This window comes from Colletotrichum graminicola, assembly GCF_000149035.1.
Source record: "Colletotrichum graminicola M1.001 genomic scaffold supercont1.34, whole genome shotgun sequence".
NCBI classification, from domain to species: Eukaryota; Fungi; Ascomycota; class Sordariomycetes; order Glomerellales; family Glomerellaceae; genus Colletotrichum; species Colletotrichum graminicola.
The window spans coordinates 455,895-479,533 of NW_007361038.1; the positions used below are offsets into that span (position 1 = coordinate 455,895).

Consider the following 23,639-nt stretch of genomic DNA (forward strand, 5'->3'; position numbering starts at 1 on the left):
TAGTAAAGGGCCTATAGGGCGTATATTATATTAATCTACTAACCTAAGGCTTACTTTAACTACTTAGTTACTACGTAGCACTAGGAGCCTATAGAGGAGGAGATTAAGGCTCTTAATTACTAAATTAAATAGTAAATAAGTTACCTTAACTACAGCCTGCTTTTTTAGCTAATTAACCTTATAACTATAAAGCTTTTTATATTTATTAATAGCTTATTTATAAATAACTATAATTTTATATTATAACTTAGTTTTATTATTATACTTACTAATAAAAGTAGTGCTATATAACCTACTACTAATAATAAGAAATTTATACTTACTAGTAATATTATCTACTTTAGCTTAATAAAGTGTAAAAGAGTTATACGTAGTATACTAGCCTCTAAGGTCTATAGTATAGTTACTAGTGCTAACGTTACCTATATAATTAGCACTACACTTATAATAATTACTAACTATCTCTAGCTATTATAAATCCTAATAATCCTCTATACTAACTTATACTCCCTCTATAAGTGCCTTATAAAGCTTAGTACTACTAAAGAGAAGCGCCTTATAATTAATATTATAGCGCTTTACTAGTTATATAAGTAACATAAGATCTATAAGATCTAATAGATATAAGGGGAGAATAACCTAGTAGATAGATTTATAAAGTTATTACTAAATAAAGCGCTAGAGTAGTTAATTAATAATAGTTAATTAGAGATATAGATAAATAGATAGGTTTTACGCGCGTAATAGGTTATATATATAAAAAGTATTAAATACTTTTTAGCCTTTTGTTTTTATTATGTCTTTAGGCCCTTTATAAATAGATAGAAAATAAGGATATTTATAGCACTTTAGAAGGTTACTAGTGTTATAATATTAACTATTACCTAGATATTAGTAGTATAGATTAACGCTAATATAGCTAGAATAACTCTAGCTAATTTGCTATAGATCTAGTAGATCTATAGTAATATTACGTAGTGGATTTGCTATATAATCCTATAATAGTTTCCTTCTTTACGTATAATTTAGAACTAGTATTTACCCCTATTATTTATTACTACCTATTAATACGTATAGTTAACTATATTACTAACCTAGTAAAACTAACAGTAGCTCTATCTCTAGTACCTTATAATAAAGTTTTACTCCTTATAGCTTTTATAATATAAAGGCTACTAGGTGCTACGCTTCTTTATAAAGCTAGTATATTACTACGCTAATTATAAAGTTAGATATATTTATCTTAACCTATATAAGTAACTTAAGGTTAAAAAACTAAAGGATTAAGGCCTAAGTAAATAAGGTATAAAGCTTATAAAAAGCCTCCTCTACCTCTTATATTATTACTTACTCTCTTACTACTTTAGATATTAGCCTGTCTATTAAAGAGGTATATACCTTAAAGTAGTTTTTAATAAATTACTAGTAGAATCCTATAAACCTTAAGAAAACCTAGATCTCCCTAACGCTAGTAAGAAGTAGCTACTTTACTATTACTTATACTTACTTATACTTTATAATAATCCTTTTATTAGATATTATAAAACCTAGGAACCTAATAGACTAAGTATAGAAAACATACTTCTTAAGGTTTATATATAGCCCTATAGTATTTAACTAGCTTAGCACTTACTTAACTACTTCTATATAACTTTTTTTACTTTTTATAAAAATTAAGATATTATCTAATTAAATAATATATATAATATCTACTAGCTTAGTAAAAGTATTATTAATATACACCTAGAACTTTACTAGTATATTAACTAGCCTAAATAGTATAATATAATATTTAAAGTGTTTATAATAAGTATAAAAGGCTGTTTTTTATTTATTACCTACCTTAATTCTTACCTAGTAATATATATCCTTTAGGTCTAGCTTTATATACTACTTTACTTCTACTAAATAGTTAAGGATCTTACTAATAAGGGGTAGTAGTATATAATTCTTAATAGTTACTTTATTAAGCCCCTTATAGTCTATATAAAGATATAGCTTACCTCTTTTCTTAAGAATAAAAAGAATTAGTACCCTTACTAGGCTTATAAAGTGTCTAATCTAGCCCTTCTTAAGTAACTTATTAATATATATCCTTAATTCCTTTAGTTCTTTCTTAGCTAATAAGTAGATAAGGCTAAATAGCGCTTCTACCTCTAGCTCTAAATTAATTATATATAAGTAGCCCTTATTACCTACTAGCTAGGCTACTAGACCTATATTAAATATATATACTTATTCCTTATAGGCCTCTAGTAAGGTAGCCTTTATTCCTTTATCCTATTTAGCCTTTACTTTTTCTTTTTAGTTATAATAAGGTATCTCTAGTGCTCCTTTATCCCCCTTATATTATAAGTAGTAAATTATTAGTTAATAAGCTAGAATAGCCCTTAACTCCTTATATATCTTCTTAATTTCTTACTTACTTTAAATAAGTTAGAAGTAGTCTTTTTTTAGTAAGTATATCTAACTAATTATTATTTACTTTATATTTAGTTATACTATTTATTCTTAAGAGATCTTTAAGATAGCGTTATACCTAGCTATATTACTAACTTAAAAGGTATAGCTTTATATCCTTAAGACCTTTATATTATTTATAACTTTTATTACTACCTTTTTTATTTTATAGTCTAAAGCTTTACTTTTTTATATACCTTAAAGCGCTAGGCCCCCTTAGCTTACTTCTACTAGTACCTTTATATATAATATTTTTTAGTATAGTATATTTTTATTTATACTAAGATTAATTAGTGTCTTCCTTTTTTTCTATATACTACTTATTTTTATATAAAAATCTACCTTAAAGTAGTAGTATAGTTCTTTATTTTAAAAAAGCTTAATACTATTAACTCTTATTAGTACTAAGGTATACTATCTCCTTAAGTGTTATAGTTATTTATACTTATAGTACTTTTTTTTACTATACTTAGCTAACTAGTGCTTAGGCTTCTTATAGTTATAATAAGTAAGTAGTCCTTAGGTCCTCTCTAGCTAAGGTGTTATACTTTTTTTTTTTTTTAACCTCTAGCTTTAATATAGGTGTACTTACTAATATTATAGCTATTAGTATTAAGTATATACTAGTAGCTTTAGTTAAGAGGGCGTTTATAGTTATTAGTTACGCTACTACCTCTTAGTAGCTTTTCTTCTTTTAACCTTACCTTAGCTATTCTCTTAATACCTCTCTTATATAAGTCTTAGTAAGTGTTTTTACTTTTTTTACTATATTATTTAACTTCTAGTAGGTAGCTAGTAGCCCTTTAGTAAGTATATAAGTCCTTAGGTCTAAAAGTATTTAGTTTAAAATATAGACTACTTACTACCTTTTTATTTAGGGGTTAAAGCACTTCTTCTTAACTATCTTATACTTATTAATAAATTATTAGTATAACTAGCTTAAGGCTTATTATATAACGTCTAGCTTTATAGTAGTACTAAAAGCCTATATATTATTATTAGTAATATTTACTTTTAGCTAGTCTTTTATAACTTCTTAAAGCACTTTACTAATCTTACTTTTATAATAAAAACCTATATACTTTTTTTATTTATATACTAAGTTACTTTTTAGTATAGTACTAGTATATTTTACCTTATTATTATTAGTTATAAACTTATCTCTTACTATATTAAAATATATTTCTAACTAAAATAAGAATTCTTATAGTTTATTTTAGCTTTCCCCTTTATACCTTAAGGTAAGTAATCCTTTTAAGAGCGTATTAGTATAAAGTTACTCAGCCTCTAGTTAGGGATTAGTAGTTATCTTTATCTCCTCTTATACGTCTTTTATAAATATATTACTTTAAAAGGCCTTAATTTAATTAATTATCTTCTTTTTTTTTACCTTCTTTACTTCTTTTTTTAGAAAAGCCTTTAGCTCTTTTTCTAATAGCTTACTTAAGTTAATAGTATACTACTTATCTACTAGTATAGACTTAGTTATATTAGGCGTTAGTTATCTTATTATAGCGCTTCTTTATTACTAAGCTATAGTTTAAGATCTAGTAGGCACTATTACTACTCTAGTAGTTAATACACCTAAAGATAAGGAGATATTAGAACGTATTAGAGGTAGGGATAGTATTAAGTAAAGGAGTTAGTAATAGGCGTAGTTAGGGTTTAATTATAATAATTATTCTAATATGCCTCCTCTAACCCCTATCTTCTATAAAGTTTTCCCCTTTTATTATTCCTTTAGTGACTAGTTTATCTGGTCCTGGTCCCACTCCAGTGCCCCCCTGGGGCCCCACTCTAGGCACCTAACAAAACGCTTATGTAGATAGCGTATCAGAACTATATTAAGTATGTGTGTGGTGAATGGTTTAGAACATAACACATCAACAATGGTGTTTATGGCACGACTCTGTCCTGTTCAATCCAAAAGACACTGATGTAATAAAGAGGTGGCATGTTAGGATTTCTGTAAACCTATAAGTCGATACCATTCACAAATTTGTAACAATTTGCGTAAGTGGAGAGAATGATGTCAGCAAGAACACTTATGTCTTTGACGTCCTAAGTTGCCAAGTCGGGTTGCTCGCTTGAGCCACAGAAGCCAGATGACGTTGCCTAATAGGCAGGATCTGTGGTTTTCAAGTGCAAAAGCCAGGCAATAAGTGGGATATTAATACCATACTATCAAGAGCGATAAACCTTGGGCTTTAGTTACAAGTTATCTGGTATTTATTTCTCCTTCTCTTGCTGTCTTTCGTTTATCGTTGCTGAGTACAGGTTGCTGTTGGTCTCTCGAGTCTCCATCTATTTGACTTTTTGTGTCAGGCGCCGCGACGGGGTGCCGGGGGGGCACCGGGGTGGAGCCGGACGCGGGTAAACTATTGACCGATGAGCACATAAAAGGAGAAATCTGCAGGAATCCTAGGGACGGAAAGGGCAGATAGGAATAATCGTCACAATTGAACCCTAACTGCACCGATAGTTGACTCCTTTACTCGATACTATCCCAGTCTCTGAAATTTTGCCATTCTTTCAATCCCATGACTCCCGGCGGCCGTATCGCGGAATGTTTACTTGACTAGGCTATCAGACATGTCACTTGACATAGATTTATGTTCCCGTTGCTTTGCTGCTATAGCAATAAGACGGCGAGCCTCACATGCTCGAACCCTACAGTAGACCCATGACAGGAACGTGACGAGAGGCAGATAGACTTGGACATTTCGAAAGACTTGGGTCTCTCGAGACGCATGGGTACCCGACCGAATTCAATGCCAAATTCGATTACCTTATCGCAACGACAAGACTTCGGCTTCTTACATGCTTAGCCATGCCTCTCCCCGGACTCATGGGTGCATTCCGCGGAACACTCGATGGGCCAACCTGCATGCCGCGTAAGTGCCGCGAGGGTTCGTCCCAGAGAGAATCCAACCGGGATCGCGTACGCTGGAATGAGGCTATCATTTCGGAGCAAACACGCCACCGTACCTATCATCCTACGCGCCGATGTGCCCCACCTCTTCTCTTCGCTGTCTCGGGAGTAGCTGCCAGTCGCATTCGATTATTCGGTAGTAAGCACGGCATAAGAACAGGGGGGGGGCTTCATCTTCTTATCTCTTCACCGGAGTCGGGCGGCAGGCACACAATGGATCTGCTAACACTTGGCCTCTCTTACATCATAATTAGAGCCCAATTATCAAAGGAAGTAAGCCGCCGGTCCAAGTCCAATTAAAGCTTGCGATTTGGGCCAGAGCAAGGGACGTCACGAGAAAACCTCGTACTGCACTTGATTGTAGCTAAGCCACGGTCTTACGCCATGCAAGGCCGTCCGGGAGCGTCGGACACCCAATCGACCCGGTTCCTGCGGACCGTCGGAAGGCCGGCCAGCGAAAAGCTCATATGGTAAAAATTTCCGACCCCTCGAACCGATCTGTGATTTAGTTATAAGACCCGCTCTGCCGCATGGCGCTTGCCTCGACGTGCGTACGCGGTGTTGTTGTCGACGTCAATGATCAGTTGTTTTTGCCAAGCTCGAGGGCCACTGATTAATACTCAGATACAACCTGTCGCCAACACGTTAAATCGATACTGTGCCTGGTTCCCGACAGTATTCATTCGAATGGCTACATTGCCCGACGGCCTCGTCGCCTTCGGGCCTGAAGCAAACTGCACACTCGAGCTCTGCCCGCTAGAATGGAGCATCCTCCGCTACCAGCCTTCTATTCCCGCTAGCGGCGTGTTCATCGCTTTTTTCGCCTTGGCGTTGATTGTCCATGCAGTCCAGGGTATTAGGTGGAAAACATGGGGTTTCACAGCCAGCATGGTCTGCGGTTGCGTCTTGGAAATCGTTGGTTACGTGGGAAGGCTCATCATCCACGATAACCCATTTGACTTTAATGGCTTCCTTATACAAATCAGTAAGTCGACCTTTCTAATGAAAGATTACAATAAATTCCCTTTATGCTGTCTCGATGTATTCTGATGGGCTAATGTGCCTTGCCAGTCTGCATCACCGTAGCCCCGGTCTTCTTCTCGGCTGCCATCTATGTGCTTCTATCTCAAACGTAACAATCCGATTCCGTGTCCTAGATAGTGCTGCCGAAGCTGACTTTCATAACTTCAGAATCAATTTCCTCGACCGATCGATATCCCGCTTTTCTCCTCGCCTTTTTTACTGGATCTTTATCCCTTTGGACATAGTCTCTCTCATACTGCAGGCTCTAGGTGGCGCATTATCGTCTGTCAGCACAACGAGAGCCGCAGTAGATCAGGGAGTCAACATCTCACTTGTCGGGTTGGTTTTGCAGGTGGCCGCACTGCTGGCGTTCTGCGGCTTGTTTGCTGACTACATGATCACGTACTCTCGCTCAAGAACTCGGCCTCCAATGAGCCAAAGACTCAAGTTGTACTTGTTGTTTCTCAGTCTCAGTACTTTATTCATTCTTCTCCGATGTGTCTACCGCGTCGTTGAGCTACACGAAGGTTACTTTAGTCACTGGTTTCGCGACCAAGCATTGTTCATTGCCCTGGAATCAGCGTAAGTTCATCTTGAATCGGTATCACACTGTTCAAAATTATTTAACATTATGTAGTGTGATGGTCTTGGCGGTATTCTCTTTAAGCATCGGTCACCCAGGGCTCTTGTTTACACGAAGAGAGGGTAAGAGACGAAGTACGGATGATCCTCACAGCTTGACGTCCGGGGGCGAAAGCGTTCATGCGGCGAATGAGAAAAAATCAGGTACAGAAAGAAAATAGAACAGTTGTAACGACACAGACATGTAGATTGAATACCAGTGTATACAGCTTTGGTTCTGCGAGACACAAATACATCTCCATTCTGAACATCCAGGGATAGACCTGAGGAAGCATTTCGCATTTAGCTAGAGTTCGGAGTTCTCTTGCAACCATATTGCTTTCGTGTCATAAATTGAGATGTCAAACAGTTACAATAAGTGTATTATCTGCAACTTGTATTGATTTGGTGTTGCTTGCTTAGTCATCAACATTTGGTCGGTGAGTGGAGTCCGGTGGTCACCGAGACGGGAAGCTCCCGTTGTCGAAAAGTACCGAAGCTGCAGCAAGAACCAGCGTTGAAAGCTGGCAATTGAAGCCTCCATGTCCTCCCATGTAAAACTCTCGCGGGTGTGTCTGCGGCCCGTCGGCTCAAGAGGCATCCGTCAATTGACCCGGCAAGAAAAGCGTTCGCAACATGACTTCAACCACTTCGTCCGTACAGGTACAGTATGCCCAGCCGCCCTGCACTTGCGCCAGAGCTAACGACTACCCCTAGAAGCTGCCGATGCGACGGCGACCGCTCCCCCGACGGAGACGGGTACGAGGCCATTGTTCAAGCTAGCAGTAAAGGACAACATCGCGACTCAGGACCTGCCGACAACATGCTCCTCGGCCATCCTCTCCTCCTACAGGAGCCCCTACGAGGCCACCATCGTGCGCCAACTCCGAGAACGAGGCGCCCACGTCGTCGGCAAGACGAACATGGATGAGTTTGGTATGGGATCGCACTCGCTGAACTCGATACACGGGCCGGTGCTCAATCCGCTGTCACCGGTCGCCACCTCGGCAGGCGGGAGCTCTGGAGGAAGCGCGGTCGCGGTTCAGACGGGCGAGGCGGACGTGGCGCTAGGCACGGACACCGGAGGCTCGATTCGTCTTCCGGCGGCGTACTGCGGTGTTGTGGGGTACAAGCCTTCGTACGGCATGCTGTCTAGGTTCGGCGTCGTGCCGTATGCGAACTCGCTCGACACTGTCGGCCTGCTTGCGAAGGAGGTGGGCGTCATCGAGGACCTGGTGTTCGGCACTGGTCTGGACGGGGAGCACGACGCCCGGGACCCAACGTCCCTCTCGCAGAGCTTCAGGAAGAGACAGCAGGGCCAAGGAACGGACCGCCGCTCACGCCTCAGAGTTGGCATCCCCCTCGAGTACAACATCGAGGAGCTGGACCCGCAGATCAGAGCCGCGTGGTCCGACGCGGCAGACAAGCTCCAGCGGTTGGGCATCGATGTCGTTCCCGTCTCCCTCCCATCGACCAAGCACGCACTCTCGGCATACTACGTCATCGCGCCTGCCGAGGCCTCCTCCAACCTCGCAAAGTACGACGGCGTCCGTTACGGGACCCGCGGTGACGAGAGCGACGGCGCGGGCGAGGTCCTCTACTCCAAGACGCGTGGCCTCGGCCTCGGCGACGAGGTTCGGCGCCGCATCCTTCTCGGGTCCTACAGCCTGAGCTCCGAGGCCATGGACAACTACTTCGTCCAGGCGCAGCGGGTGCGCAGGCTTGTGCAGCGCGACTTCGACCGCGTCTTCCGGCTCGCGAACCCGCTGTACGACGAGCGGCAGTTCGACCTGAGCGACATGGGGGACGGGGTCGAGCTGCAGGACAAGCTTGGGCCGTCGCAGGTCGACTTCCTGCTGTGCCCCACGGCGCCGACCTTCGCGCCGCGGATCGAGGACATCGAGCGCCAGACGCCGGTGCAGGTGTATATGAACGACGTCTTCACCGTGCCGGCGAGCCTGGCGGGGCTACCCGCCATCAGTATCCCGACGAGGGTCGACGCGCCTCACGCCGAGGCGGATGCCAGCCGCAGGGTGGCCGGGCTGCAGCTGATCGGCCAGTACTGGGACGACAGGCAGCTACTCGGTGTGGCCAAGGACCTCTCCCGTCTCCTCTCTGCCTAACGGGGTTCGTTCGAGGGCGGGTAACAAGCATTGGCTTGTTTGAGCAGATTCTTGAGAGACTTCACGCAGTGGCGTGGCGGAAAGGTCGCCATTTGTAAAACTGTACATTAGGATAAGAAAAAATTATACCCACTATGTTCATCACGCACGCCAACGGCTCTCTCATTTTGTCTTTGCTGTTGCCCTCGTCGGAGCAGAAAGCTGGGTATCATATTTGGCTAACATTGCTTGTTCAGGGGGACCTCTGCCTGCTCCTTGATCTCGACCTCGACCGTGATCCCGACCGCCTCTCCACATCCATCGGCTCGCCGTCGCCGCTTCTATCCTCCGCAACCTCCCCCTCCGACGACCCGTCCGCGCCGTTTGCCCCGGCGTTGGCCTCCCTCTCGTTGGCCTTTCTCTCCTCCTCCTCCTCTAGCAGCTCGTCGATATCCCCCAGCGGGCTGATCCTCTCCTCCAGCTCGTCCAGGTCCACGAGGTCGGACCTCTTGGGCAGCTCCCTGAAACTGGTCGCGCACACCCTCGTCTTGGTCAAGAGGTCGTCGACGAAGTCGTCCATGTACGTCAGGCTCGCGCCCTGCCGGCCCTTCCGCCTTAGCTTCCTCCGGTCCTCCAGGAAGGGCTCGAGCAGGAGGTAGACGTCCCTCGGCTTCCTCGTCATGCGGATGTAGAAACACGCCAGCGCGCGCAGGTACTTGAACTTGTCCCCGCCGAAGCCGAGGTACGTCTCGAGGACGGCGTCCGAGGGCGCGAGCTGCAGGAGCTTGAAGGCCAAGCACAGGAAGGGCGTGGGCTTCTGCGTGACGCCGTAGGTACCACCGATGAAGGAGACGTGCTCGACGACGCGGTCGACAATGTCGGCCTCATTGACGGCGAAGCACTGCTCCTTGTAAAAGTACGAGTCGATGATGCGCTCGCGCACGGCCTTCTCCATGATCGTGGCCGGGTTCTCGCCGTTGGGCGCCAGCGAGGCCGAGGAGCCGCGCTCGTCGAGGAAGCGCCGCTCGTCGGCGTAGACTAGGTCGGGCTTGCTCATCGTTGCGACGGCCTGTAGGTGATTTTTTTTCCCCCTCCTTATTTTTTCTTCTTCGGTTTGAAGGCGATTCGGATGGTTGGTTTGATGGGTGGCCGAAGGCTCGCTGTAGGATACCTAGTTCAGGATGGGTCGGCCTACAAGAAACTTCGCCAAGGACGACACTCACTAGTCGAGAGGATTCGCAATGCGGAAAATGACAGCTCGCTCAGGGTGGTGGGGTGGCAGTGACGCGACAGCAGCTCGCTCGATCCTGATCGGTGTGACGCAGGGGGGAAAAGCTGGAGGTCAGCGGCGAATCGGTGGTGCTTATCGATTGTTGCCGTGCGAACCAAGTAAACAGCCCACTTCCAAGTTCACGCCTGCGCCGGGTTACAACTGGCGTATGCGGCACTGGATCAAGAAGAAAAGACGACTGAGTTGGCGAACCTCAAATGTCGAGGAAACATCAACACAATCTATCGTATATTCCTAAGGCGATTAGTATTTGCAATATTCACACAATTTAAGACCAATTTTCACAGAAAGGAGGACTTGCAAGACAAAGAACCGAGAATTCTACAGCTACCATGGTGCTCCTCACATCCTCCCAAGTCTCGGTCCTCCTCTCCTCAGCTATCGGTAACACCCGCCCCCCTCTGCGTTCCCGCATTCCAGTCCCCCACCTCCAGGGAAATGAACAAAAGAGAGAGAGAATGTGTGTGTGTACGGATGTGAACAAACAAACAGCTAACCTCCCGTTGTGCGTCCTGCGCGAACGCGTGCCATGGGCCCCGTTTGCTGCTAAACGCACACTCGCATCAATTTAGTCGTATCCTGTACCGCAGCCCTATTCCTCAGCGGCTATGTAATCCAACAGCGCACCCTCGGGCAGCTGCGCCAGGCCATCAAGCCCGAGTCGCGGCCCTCGCCCAAGGCGTCGTACTACGTGCCCGACCACCTCAAGGCCGCCGACGGGGCAGGGAAGCAGGACCAGATCATCATCGAGGTGAAGCCCACGGTGCCCGAGCGACAGCAGCAGCAGCAAGAGAAGAAGAAGGCCGGGAATAAGGCGGCCGGGTGGACGTCCGACATGTGGCAGAAGATGACAAGCTCGGCGGAAAAGGAAGAAAAGGGCGGCGTCAGCAAGGAAGACCTGGAGAACATGGACGAGAGGGAGAGGAACATTGAGGGATGGAAGGTCAAGGACCAGAAGAACCCGGACCCCGAAGCGTCGAACCAGAAGCCCATCAGTCGCGCCGAGAGGCGGAGGCTAATCAAAGAAGAGCTGAGGCGGTTGGCGGAAGGGGAGGAGAAGGTCTACTACCAGAGACGACTGTGGTAGAAGGGCTGTTCGACGACGGCTCCGCGCAGGAGCCGGTCACAGGAACTGCGGTTCCCTGTATATGTATAAGATCTATGAGATCTATGGCGTTGTTGTTTATTTGGGGGAGCTGATTATGAGGGACGTTTATGATATCAATATGCTTGGCCCATCATGTACACTTTGTCTGGATAGGCAGCTCATCGGAGCTACGAGCAAACGAAAGGAACGAGTGTGTGTTACGCGGGAGCAGATCCACATGAAGTCTGTATTTAACGTGTGCGGGTGCGACTATCCGGGGGATCTATGTTCTCTGATGAACCGTTCGCCGTTCCAAGATCACGAGCCTGCTCATCAAAAAATAAAGAAGAAGAAAAAACCCCGCGTTCCCTCCTCCCAGGGGCTCCATCAAGCCGGATTCTCATGCATTCGTCAGCGGGATGAAGATGACATCATGCTTCCTCCCAAAGTCCTGGTGGCTGTGTGTGCCTCATTAAACGCCGTTTCCATGCCTAATCAACCGAAGCAAACGCCCTTAAAAAGTGACCTCCACCTCCCTTCTAAGCGTGGCGGTTGGCGGCATCCTCGAACGCCTCTCTCTGCATCCTCTCGAGCTCCTCGAGCGGAATCTGGCTGTTGGCGAACTTGTTGGCCTTCTTTTCACGTCCCTGCATGAGGTGTCAGCGGTCGGTCAGGGAGGTTTGCGTGAGACAAAGGGAGTGAACGCACCTTTTGCACCTCCTTGTGCTCGGCGGCCGCCTCTAACACGGCGGGGACGTAGTCTGCAAAGCCCAGCTGTTCAAGTGCCTTGGTGATGTGATCGCAGGCGATGGTCTTTTTGGCCTCCTTCTCTGAGATTTCGTTGGCCTCAGAGGAGATGAGGGTGATGAACTCGACGCAGCACTCGATGAGCAAGTCGCGGGCCTCCTTGGAGAAGGCGACGCCAGCGGAGGGCGGCAGGATCTCTGTTACGATCTTTTGGACGGTGGCTGTAATGGCTATTAGCATTTCATTTTGGAAAGACGGAATGGTGTCGCATTAGGGGGACCGAGTCCCGCAGTGATGGCTTCGGGGTGGGAGTACATACCCTTTGGCAAGGACAGGTCATCGTTGCCTGTGATAACAGTCAGCAATCAAGGATCAATAATCAAAGCCTGATGAGTGATGCGAATTGCACTAGCAGTCCTAGATTTTTCCAGTAGGTATCCGTTTCTTAGCCCTTTGTCGCCGAGACATGCATGACGAACGGACCGTTGTCGCAGCCTCAGGGCTGGCACTGGGTGCCGTTTATATGGCGGCCCGGTATGAGGGTTTGGATGATGCCTAGAGGGCATTCAGAGGCCGATGGCGGACACCAGCAGAGACTGCCAGGCAAATCGGCCACGTACAAAAGGAAAAGACAAGGCAAAGTGAAGTGGGGGCGAGATGGGGGGGGGAATGCAGCTTCACTTACCCGCGAGGTCGTGGTCCGACATGGTTGCGATATGAGATGAGAGCAACGAGGCTAGCGCGGGAATGAGACGAAGATGGAAACCTGACCAGGCTAGCGACTCGGTCGCGTTGCTCGATAACAGGGCACGACGGCGTCTGGTTGTGTTGACAGTCAAAGGTGGTGATATATGTGCTTGTGTGTGTATGAACGTGGACGACGATGGACCAGGCTGGTTCACGAACTTATACGGAGATGGCTGGTGGTAAAAAATGCTGTAGCGGAATAGGCAATGTGAAGCATCGCGGGGTGAAGGGGGGTGCTCAGAAAGTGTGGCTCGCGCTCCTGCTGCTGTACGTATGTGTGTGTATGGTGGGGTCTTTTATGCTCCTTTGGATGGGGGACATCAACTGCATTTGAACCCCCCCGCGCGCCCGCCCGCCCAAGCAAGCAAACCCCAGAGCGACGGTGCCACTGTGGCCTGCTGCCAGTGGGGCGCAGGCTGTGTGGCAGCGGCCGATCGGCGAAAGATGCATCCGAGGTCCCGCACCGCACGGGCCAACCAACTTCCCAATCACTCTGAATTTTTTCTGCACCTTAAAAGAGAAAATATTCGACGATGCGTTCTACCTCAACTCTCCTTCACACTACCAAACGGCAGAGCCTGAAAACCACCATGTCCTCTTATTTCAGAGAAACTGGCGGCTCTGCCGTTCCGGACTGACTTTGGTAAGTCTTTCACTTCACCTCTCCCTCCCCCTTCCCCAATCGAAATGATGAGCCTTGTTGTCGCCCCAAACTTACGAGGAATAACTCCCCTCAAAGTGGTGAATGACCGTCCAAGCCAAACGGACTTCTCTGATCCCTCACCATCAACACGCCTTTTTGTCTTCTTGCCGTTCTTGCCCAGCTGGCGACACCAAGTGCTAACAAAAGATTCAAGATAGGACGATGGTAAGCGCGCCCAACGCCAAAGCTTCCTGTTCCAACTCCCTGTTTTGCGCACACAAGCGCTCCCAAGCGATGATGTCCAAAACAAAGTACTATCAAATACCGACACCCCGTGACGGAGACATTTAGACACTGAGCATCTGCTATACTCGCATATTCTCTGGGACGCCTGGAAATACGTGAATGCTGGACTGACTTGCTTTTTTTGCTGGTGCCACAGGTGGATTCCGCAAACTGGCGGCAAACTGACGAGCATTCCTCACGATGAAGCCCACAGCCTCTCATGTTCAAGGTAGGTTGCGAACGCAAAATTTTTCCTCTTTTCTTCGCCCGAGCGGGCTTGCCGATGATGATGAAACATATTCCATGCTAATCCTGAATAAACAATGTGGAATCAAATATGAGCTTTTCATCTTTCGACTGAGGCATATTTCTATATCAATGTTTTTTTTTTTTCTATTTGCAGCTCAGGAAGAAAGAGCAAATGGCTAACATTGGACTTCTTAGTGGACACTCTACGCATCTTGGTATGCTGAAAGCTCGCCGGCTTGCCATCTGGGAACCGGGTTAGCATCGGTGACTCTATTGGGGGCGTCATTACCTACTTGAGGTACTTGCCAGACAGATCATGCTGTGGCTTGACGACGAATCGCGCCATGACGTTGCCAGGCTGTTCGGGTTTGAACAGCTCACCCTTGTCGAATGCCGACACGAAGGAGGCGTGGTCGTCGTCGGCCATATGGCCGCTGCCCGTTTCGCGGATGAGCTTCTGCATGTCCGTGTCGACGCGGCCGGGGCCGATGGCGATGCTGGTGATGTCGGGCTCCTCGACGGCCAAGTGCGCCGAGAGGTGGTTCATGGCGGCCTTGGAGGTGCCGTAGGCTCCCCAGGCGGCGTATGCGCCGGTGGCCGCGCCTGAGGAGACCCAGAGGACACAGCCCCTGGCCTTGCGCAGCTCGAGCAGCGATGCTTGCACCTTGGTGAACGTTAGACTAGAGCACAAAAAGATGGAGAAGAGACTTTTGTTCATCTCACCAATGCGAGCCCGCTGAATACGTTGATGTCGTATGCCTTTTTCCATTCCTCGACGGACGAGTCTGCCAGGCGGGTGACGGGTTCCAGAACGCCGTGGTTGATAACGATGCCGTCAATCTTGCCAAAGGCCTTGACCGCCGCCTCAGCAATCCGGGGGATGGCCTGGGCCCAATGTTAGTCTTTGCTTGCTTGCTGGGAACCCCCCGCCCCCTCTTCCGAGGCCGTGACGACCACAAAGAAACTCATCCTGTCCTACCTTGAGGTCACTCAGGTCGCCAGTAGTTAGCTACCTGCCCGGGATGGGCCGTCTTCAGAGCCTCCAGCTGGTCCTTGGACCTCGCCGCCAGGACGACCTTGTGGGAGTCCTTGAGGAGGTGCTTGGTGATGGCCAGGCCGATGCCCCGGCTGGCGCCGGTCACAATGATTACTTTGGAAGCCATTGCGTGTCGTCGTCGTCGTCGTCGTCGTGGTTTGGCTACACGCGGGGGATGGATGGTGCGTTAATTTTTAGGGCCTCGTGCGACGGTTCAGCAAGCAGCTGTTTTGTTTCCGAGCAAAATCCGACGGGACAGATGCAGCAAGAAAAAGGAAGAAGAAGAAAAACGTCCCGTATCAAAACTCTGCAGCGTAAAAGATGGAGCGGGAGGCTTGCGCCATCCCGAACTGATGCAGTGGACCGTTGTGTCAGTGTGTGTCCGGTGTCGCAAAGTGGGGGGGTGTGTCCGGTTTCCTTATCTTATCAAGCCTGGCGGGGTTCGACAGCTCCGGTCTCGAGAGCTTGTGGTTGGGGAAACGGAGGACGGAGGGAAGGGGGAGCTCCCACCACCACAACCTCATCATTTGAGTATAAAATTCCGCTGGCCACGCGCTACCTCGCAGACCGCCAGCCCGGCCCCGACGGTCCACCTCGCCGGGCCCTCGCCGGAGCTATTCGCCTCAGCCAGCCTCAGGGTACGTGGAGGGCGGGCTTCCTCGCGCGGGACTGGTTTCCGCCCGCCTTTGCCGTGCTCTGGGACCCTGAGCTTCGGGGAGCATCGCAGGCTCGCCGAGGAGCACGATGGCGGGACGATGTGGGCGTGGTCGCTGAACACGGCCATCAGCCACGCCGCCGCACCAGCCGGGAAGGGCAGCGAGCCGAGCGAGCGGGTGGACGACAAAGACGACGACGGCGACGTAGCCGCCGCGGAGGACGGCTGGACGGGGGGGATATCGACGCGGGTCGGCGGCGAGGGCGGGGTATACGGTTTGTGGGACATCAACCCGAGTCTCGGGACAGGAAGGGTCATGGCCGAGATGGTACAGGGACCGAGGCTGAGCGCCGCCGATATCTTGATGTGAAGATCAAGCAGAGTCAGCCTCTCGGCAGGTTCACGAGGGTGTACTCCAAAGGGATAAGCCAACCGTGACAACTGCGGTAGGGACCGTCGGCCGTTGAACCCGATCAGACGTTCAGATGGAACCCCATGCACCTACCCACCTCCCTCCTGGTTTTTTTTTTTTTCTTTTTCTTTTTCCTCCTTCCCTAAGAATTCGCCTCCCCCTTTGTCGGATCGGTGGGCATGCCAACATGACGGCGATCAGCAAGCCCAATCCACATCGCCACCGTTATGCTATGAGACCTCTTTTCATGGTCCGGTGCCACGGCCATGACGGGTTGAGCACACCCCTTCGTGCCCTTCTCCAACGGCCGAAACGCCCAAGACATCTCACCCCACCCGTCGCGGCTTGGTCGGCTCAGACGATGGGGCAACGAATACGCGTACATGGGTAGGTAGCTATGACGGAGGGGACGAGATCGGCGTATCTACGGCAATTTTTTAATTTTTTTTTTTTTTAGTCGGTGTCGCTGCCTAGGTAGGTATATAAGACACATGGTGGATTCGGGCACCATGGACATTAGTTAGAGCCTTACCCATCGTTCGGTCTCGTATAGCAGCAAATAACAAACAAGTCCACCACCTCGACCTCGAAGACGATACCCAGAAATAGCCGCCCCGCGCTAGTAGCCAAAGTGCGCGCGTTTGCCTGATCCACTGCTCGAGCTAGCAACCGAAAGTGAGGATGACGGGGGGTCGCTGCAAGCAGGGAAGCGGTCCTCCCCCCTAGTCGACGAGGCTAACAAACGAGATGAGGGAGGACAAAAAAATGGAAGAAGAAAGAAAAAAAAAAAGAGGGAACGGGAACGGGAAGCAGGAACATCCTGCACCGGCTCCGTCGGTATAGAATCGAGCCTCTCGAGACGTAGCTTAATTACTGGGGACGGCTGGTCAGCTGGCTGCTCGGACATTGCCCTCCAAACCCCATGCCTGGGGGGCCGCTGGGCAAAAAAAGCTGTGCAGTCTGCCGGGTCGTCCGCTTCAATTCTCGCGAGAGATGCCTGCTGTTGGTTAGCCTCAGAAACAAGCGGTTGCTCCTCTGCGAACCTGTGAAATAGAGTGTTCGTACGTCTCCGGAGAGAGAGCTGCATGGCCCATCTAAATACCCGTTGCTTTTCTCTCCTCTCATTTCCTCCGGTCCGGAGCTGTGAACCACTTGATCCAGAACTACCAACACCCGCTCAAGTGAAAGCCAACTGTCCCACCTATCAGTCTCCCCTGTTCACCTCATCATCATTCATCATCATCGTCGTGATCCCCACCCTTATTGACAACCTTTTTCCCCGGCATCGCGACCCAGGGAAGCGGGTCGTCTTCCTACGGCTGTATGTTCCTGGCTGCATGTCTCAACCGTGAAACTGGCAATTTGCCACACGTCAAGCCAAAAGGAAAGGGGGGAAAGGGGGAGGGAAACAGGACGCGTATGTGATGACTACAGCCCTCTTATGCATGTCTCATCATCATTACCTATCTTGTCTACCCGGTGATGCTAAAATTGGTAGGTGGTAGATACATCCCGTATCTACGGATCCGAAAGATCCAAGCTTCTTTCCTTTTTCCCCCCTTTTTTGTCCCATGCCTCTGCAGATCGAACCCGGTACCAAGGGGGGCCAGACAAGGGCATTGTGTTTGTCGTTTGTTTGAAGGCATCGATGCGTCGGTGTTGGAGGCGTACGGAGAGGGCCGCACAAAACCCGCCTTTCCTGTTCCCGAACGTCACGATTCATGCAAACGATCCGCCTCATCCACCCGTCACTGTTGATTTTGATTTTTTTTCCCTCCTTCTTTTCTTCTATTCTGTTGCTGAATAATGTCTTGCCTGTCGTCCGGTGCCTGATTACCGGCGGAAACCCTTGTCGGCCCGGGGGTAGAAGGGCGACGGCTCGTCCCCCAGCTAGGCCGGAACGAGGTTTGAACAAGTCATTCGCATTGGGAGAGGAGCTGATGTTGGTTTTCCAAGGCGCCGGCTCCCAGCATACTACATCGCTACCTTGTCAGGGCAGCCCGAACCCCCCCTCTTCCCTACCAGAGATAACATGACGATCACCGTCTACACCGCTGTCTTCGGCCTAGTTCTCGTGAGTTTGTTCGGTCACACGCGCAGGCCCGCTTCACACCTTCTCTCTCTCTCTCCTCTCTCTCTCTCTCTCTCTCGGCTTCTCAGCCTCTCGTGTATTTGCCGAGTCACGATGGATAGATACCCACCCGCCTACTCTCCTCTCCCAATGCCTGCAAAAATATGTATACGTGGGTAGAGCTGAGGAGCCCCCAAGGCCGTGCACCATCGCCCTCCCCACCTTCCCCGAAGAGAAGAAAACAGGAAAGAAATGCAGGGTCGCGGTGCAGGAAACTAGCGCGACGGCCGCGCCAACGTCCGCATAGGTGGCACTATCGATGTTGGACCACGGACGTGTCTCACCGACGGAGATCTGACTCCAAGCAGCGTGATCGTGATATACGACAGGCACCAGGCACAGGATAGTTAGTGTCCCAAGAGGGGGGGTGGGGGGTTTCGTCGTCGCGGCGCGGGTCGCGCGAGCTGTTCGGCATCAAGCTCCATCATCCATGGGAACCTACCTACTCGGGGGAGCTTTGACGTTGTACAACTCAGTCTTGACCATCGCCGACTGACCCCTGGCCATGCTGAACTCTCTCTCTCTCTTGCTCCAGCTCGCTGCAACCTCACCACTGTGAGTGTTTTCAAAACCCCGCCACCATGTTAAAGTACGTACCGAGCACACCGCGCCGCGTGGCCGCGTTAGTTTTCACCTCACGTCCATTCACCACACACCCCCACCCTTCAAGCTTGTCCCGTCCTGTCAGGCACTTTCCTTATCGTAGCATCGTGGCCCTTCGCCCTTTTCCCCTTTGCCCCCAAAAGAAGCCCGCGGGAGGCCATGTGGCCTCCTTCGGCGGCCAGAAACGCGCAAAGACGCAAGAGAGCCCCGATATCGTTGACGACAGCGGCAGCGCTACAAGATAATGGGAAGTACACGTGGTACTCGGTCCGGCAACGCTAAACCGAAGCCGCCGTCGAAGAAGCGTACAGAGGGAGCCAGATAGTTTGCAGGAGTCCTTTTTTTTAATTATCGGACGCCGCAGGAACGGTGAAGCGGGAGGGGAAGGGGGGACGTTGCTTCTCCCCTTCCTGGTCCAGCTGGTTGCAGAGTTCGTCATGAATAGCGGTGACTCTGATGGTGAGTGGTGATGATGCTAGCGGTGGCTTGCAGTGGCGCCTACTGCTCAATCAGGAAGCGCATGCCGAGCTTTTTCGGCAGCGGGGCCACGAGAAGATATCGTCGATCGGGCCGGCATCTTTCTTTGATCTTTTTTTTCTGGGAAAAAGGCGGCACGTCCATTGAGAGATGCGAATGTCCCCCCCGCACCCTACCGCTGTATACCAGGTATTCTGAAGTTTTTTCCAGTCCGGTGTTCGCCTCTCTTTTTTTTTTTCTTTCTCGATAGCTCGGCTCATGTCCGTCTTCCGACGGGGCAGAAGGGTGGACGGAGGGACTTTCGGGCCTACTAGGCGGGCTCCAGCCATATCTTCTTTGGCGTTTTTTTCTTTCTTCTTCCCTCGTGTTGGCCATTTTCGGGAAGAACGGCTCTCCGCGCGCCTACCGCCGTATGGGCAGATTCCCCTTGTGTGCCTTGCATTTGTGTGGACGTAGAACCGCATCGGAGTGGAGGGGAATGGACAGATGGACGGACGGGCTGCTGTATCATTGACGTCTTTAGGTTCCTGGGCCGCCCGTGACAACCTATTTTTTTTTTCTTCCGGATTGGATACCTTACTCGAGCTTGTGTGGGGAGCTATTGGAGTCATTAATTAGCCGGTGGGGGTAATGATGGGACGGTTTAGAGATGCCAAGGGCTGCGGGTGGGCGAGTGACTGAGTCGGTTGTTCCTGCCTGCCTCCATGATCCTTCTTTCCTAGTCGTCGAGAATCACACCGGATCAGGGTGGCATACTTGGCAGTGGGCTGGGCATGAGACAAGAGATCTACAATTGCGGCAGGTCTTGGGGAGGCGGTTCTCGCGACGCAACCCAAATCCGTCGACACCTCCGGGAGGTGTGGTTTGTAAAGGCAGTGAGAGATGATCTTTCATCCCATCTATTCACCATCTATCCGTATGGGATACCATCCATTCCGGCCGGCCTTCCAAGGTTGTGTGCATGGCGTTATCGATTTAGTGTACAGATCCGGTTCAGACCCCCCTGCTCGCATCACGATCCACACCATCGGTACCGGAGATTCGCATGCAGAGGATCTGTTAGCAGCAACAGCAGCAGCAGCAGCAGCAGCATAATGCCAGGTTTTTCACTCTTATTTTGAGGGCTAGTTTGGTCGATGTGTGGTTGCTGAATAAATTCACAATATTGAAGGTGATGATATATATGGTGTGTATGATGATGATGATGATGATGATGATGATGATGACGCCTCTCTGAGAAGCCCACCACCCCTAAACCCGGCGCCAGCCAGCAGCCCAAACCTGTTCCTGGCCATCCACCTCGGATTCCTCGTGGCACGCAAAGGGGAATTTTCTCCATCGTAATGTGACCTTCACAACCCCAACCCCGCTGGTTGATACGACAGTTGCTAGTGGATGCGCGCGTGCGCGCGTGTGAACGACAAGGGAAAAATAAAATAAAAAAAGTCCCCCTTGAGGTTTTTTTTTCGTGCCTGCCCCCGAAAGAGGAGCCCACGTCCGTCGAAATGACGTCAAATTCCGGTAGCGCCTCCCACCCCCAAAAGTCCGTGCACCTCGGTGCCTGACCCAACGGTTGCAATAATGTTTTTGTTGGCCTTGCACAAAGCGGAGCAAATCCGAGAGTACGAGTGTAAACCTGGAGATCCGATCAAGGGGATCTCCGAGAGAAGATGGGAAAAAAGAAAAGAAAAAAGAAAAGAAAATTACGAATGAAGCATGCTGGATATTGGGAACAGTGAGACAAGATAGGAGAAGCCGAAAGCAGTAAGGAAAAGAGAAGCACGCCCGCTGATTGTGTAGTGTCGTAAAGCCGTAAACCCTAGGGAATATCCTTCGCCGTTTTATAATTCGCTCCCGTAAAAGATGAAGAAAAAGAAAGTGTTGCCAAGGGAAGGGTGAAGATTGCTGCTGGTCCATTGAAAGAGAGAGAGAGAGAGAGAGAGAGAGAGAAACCCGGATGGACGAGAGTTCCTAAATTGCTGTAGATGAAGAGTAACAAAGGGTTTGAGATGAGTCGAGTTGAGTTGAGCTGTGTCGTCCGCTTAGAACAACGTGTTGGAGGACCGGGTGCCCTCCTGCTGGAAGACGATACCCTTCCTCTTCCATCCGCCGCGCTTGATAAAGTCCTCGACGCTGTCAAGCGACTTCATCTGCGGCCTCTTCGGGTTGGGCGGGGACAGCCGCTTGTGGGAGAAGTTCTGCCACCGGGACTCCCGCACCGGCCGCTCTGAGCCGACGATGCTGCCATCCTCCGAGGAGTCTTCGTCGTCCTCCTCATCATCATCCTCCTCCTCTGCCGCCGAGGCCATCGTGTTGATGGTTGACTCGGACCAGTGGGAGCGCGGCAGCTGCGGCCGGGTCGCGGCGATGTGCTGCTGCACCTTGAAGAGGAAGTAGTCATCGCCCTCGGAGGCTAGCTCCCGGGACCGATTCTGCTGCTGCTCTTGCTGTTGCTGCACCTGGATCGGCGTCCGGGGCGAGTCGACGGGAGCTGCAGGCCTGCTGGGAACGGCGGCGACCTTTGCCTGCTCGGCAGCGGCGGCCTCCTGGCTGGACAAGTAAGAGTCGATGGCCTCGTCCTCGATGGACTGAGAGTTTTGGGAGTTGTGGATGAAGGGCCGCTCAAACAGCCTGGGTGGCGGTTGGAAGGTGGGGTGCTGCGAGAGGGGGTCGAAGTCGAGGACGCGGCTGCGGCGGACGGTGCCCGTCGACCGCGTCGACCGTGTCGAGTACGATTCGTTGCTGGAGACCGAGTTGGTAAGAGAGGGCTTGCGGGTGTGGAGGGCCTCGGGACGGCATCCGCTCTTGGGGGAGGATGGCGAGCTCTGGCCGCGGGCCCATGGTGTTGAGCTGGGCATCGTGAAGGTTATTGTGATGGTGGTGACAGTAATGATGATGATAGCTGGTGATAGGGAGACTCCCATCGGGCTGATGCTAAGCCAAAATGTCGTTGGCGTTGGTAGTGGCTGATGTGTGTGTGTGTGTGTATATATATGTATATATATATTTGTCTGTGTGTGAAGGATCCTATTTCCCTTCCTGGTCGCCAGTAGAGTCCTTCCGGTATGAGTTCGGGTTGTCGGGATATGATGTATATCGAGAGGAAAAAGAGGGGACGGCAGGAGATGGAGGCCTTGGTGAAGACAAGGAGAGACGTAATGGTGAGGCCTGCAGGAGTTGTAAAGTGGCCTCTGCTGGTAGGTATGATTAAGTGCCACGCAAAAAGTTACCACACGGGTATGTAATGAATAATCTTCAAGGAGCGTGGGTTTGTTCGTGTGTGTGTGTGTGTGTGTAAGTGTGTGTGTGGACAGGGGGTGTCGAGTGAGTGAAGGTGATCCGGGACAGGGCATGACAGGTCGGAAACGAATGCGGGCATTGGTCTTATTATAAAACTTCCATGACATGACGGCGGAAACCAGGATTTCCATGGGGAACCACAAACCTGGCCTTGCCAAGCGTGGGGATGAGCAATCGGCAGTGTGTGGTGTGTGGTGTGCAGCCTAGCTGCGCAACGCAGTGCAATGTCGGCGAGCGGGTGAGCCGGGTCATCGACAGACAAGCCCCCCCCTCTCCTTCCAAGGACGCTACGCTACGTCTACCCTCACGCTGCATAGAAGAAGAGACAAAACAGGTACCAGAAAGGTGCACACCCGCGCACGGCGCACACCACACCGCACCAAGTGGGCTGGCACAGCACAGCAGCACGCGAGCCAAGGTCCCTGACGATCGAGGCCAGAAGGAGGATAGCCTACCAGACGTGAACGCAGCAGGGGAAGCCCATGCACGCTAGCGTCGAGTTGAGCCACTAGCGTAGTCTACGCCCTGAGGAATGAGGCCTGGTGCCTTGCAGGTGGCCACATATTCACGAGGAATGCCGGGGAGAGGATGAGATGAGATGAGATTGATCACGGGCGATGGACGGATGACGGGATTCAGAGAGCGAGAGGAAGAGCAGGGATAGACGGCGTCTCTGGTCTCGATGGCGTAGCACTAGAAGTTTGCTATGCTTTTGCCAACAGGATCAGGAACAATCTTACATGGGGGGGGGGGGGGGGGGGGGGGGGTCAGAAAGAGGTTCATGCGCATACCGATCGATGGGAGACAGCTGGGTAGCTGGATGGATGGATGGAAGATG

The 23,639-nt window shown here is 50.0% G+C and overlaps 8 protein-coding genes across 8 annotated transcripts; 3 read left to right on the forward strand and 5 right to left on the reverse strand.

The window, feature by feature from the left end:
- Nucleotides 1–6,079: 6,079 nt before the first annotated feature.
- Nucleotides 6,080–7,218, forward strand: GLRG_07916 (parasitic phase-specific protein PSP-1; the record flags this gene model as incomplete). Its single annotated transcript, XM_008098601.1, has 4 exons — nt 6,080–6,377; nt 6,464–6,524; nt 6,584–6,997; nt 7,053–7,218. The coding sequence occupies 4 exons, from the start codon at nt 6,080–6,082 to the stop codon at nt 7,216–7,218; spliced, it is 939 nt and encodes a 312-aa protein (XP_008096792.1).
- A 360-nt stretch (nt 7,219–7,578) lies between these two features.
- On the forward strand, nt 7,579–9,159 carry GLRG_07917 (uncharacterized protein; the record flags this gene model as incomplete). Its single annotated transcript, XM_008098602.1, has 2 exons — nt 7,579–7,699; nt 7,754–9,159. 2 exons carry the CDS (start codon nt 7,579–7,581, stop codon nt 9,157–9,159), a joined length of 1,527 nt encoding a protein of 508 aa, XP_008096793.1.
- Nucleotides 9,160–9,391: 232 nt separating this feature from the next.
- GLRG_07918 (PRP38 family protein) lies at nt 9,392–10,195 on the reverse strand (the record flags this gene model as incomplete). Its single annotated transcript, XM_008098603.1, has 1 exon — nt 9,392–10,195. One exon carries the CDS (start codon nt 10,193–10,195, stop codon nt 9,392–9,394), a length of 804 nt encoding a protein of 267 aa, XP_008096794.1.
- A 763-nt stretch (nt 10,196–10,958) lies between these two features.
- On the forward strand, nt 10,959–11,516 carry GLRG_07919 (uncharacterized protein; the record flags this gene model as incomplete). Its single annotated transcript, XM_008098604.1, has 2 exons — nt 10,959–10,967; nt 11,052–11,516. 2 exons carry the CDS (start codon nt 10,959–10,961, stop codon nt 11,514–11,516), a joined length of 474 nt encoding a protein of 157 aa, XP_008096795.1.
- Nucleotides 11,517–12,055: 539 nt separating this feature from the next.
- Nucleotides 12,056–12,503, reverse strand: GLRG_07920 (histone-like transcription factor and archaeal histone; the record flags this gene model as incomplete). The annotated part of the gene is made up of 2 exons (XM_008098605.1): nt 12,056–12,163; nt 12,225–12,503. The coding sequence occupies 2 exons, from the start codon at nt 12,501–12,503 to the stop codon at nt 12,056–12,058; spliced, it is 387 nt and encodes a 128-aa protein (XP_008096796.1).
- Nucleotides 12,504–14,390: 1,887 nt separating this feature from the next.
- GLRG_07921 (short chain dehydrogenase) lies at nt 14,391–15,350 on the reverse strand (the record flags this gene model as incomplete). Its single annotated transcript, XM_008098606.1, has 4 exons — nt 14,391–14,430; nt 14,481–14,851; nt 14,911–15,072; nt 15,201–15,350. 4 exons carry the CDS (start codon nt 15,348–15,350, stop codon nt 14,391–14,393), a joined length of 723 nt encoding a protein of 240 aa, XP_008096797.1.
- A 396-nt stretch (nt 15,351–15,746) lies between these two features.
- GLRG_07922 (uncharacterized protein) lies at nt 15,747–16,166 on the reverse strand (the record flags this gene model as incomplete). Its single annotated transcript, XM_008098607.1, has 1 exon — nt 15,747–16,166. The coding sequence occupies one exon, from the start codon at nt 16,164–16,166 to the stop codon at nt 15,747–15,749; it is 420 nt and encodes a 139-aa protein (XP_008096798.1).
- Nucleotides 16,167–21,543: 5,377 nt separating this feature from the next.
- Nucleotides 21,544–22,359, reverse strand: GLRG_07923 (uncharacterized protein; the record flags this gene model as incomplete). Its single annotated transcript, XM_008098608.1, has 1 exon — nt 21,544–22,359. One exon carries the CDS (start codon nt 22,357–22,359, stop codon nt 21,544–21,546), a length of 816 nt encoding a protein of 271 aa, XP_008096799.1.
- Between the last annotated feature and the right edge of the window lie 1,280 nt (nt 22,360–23,639).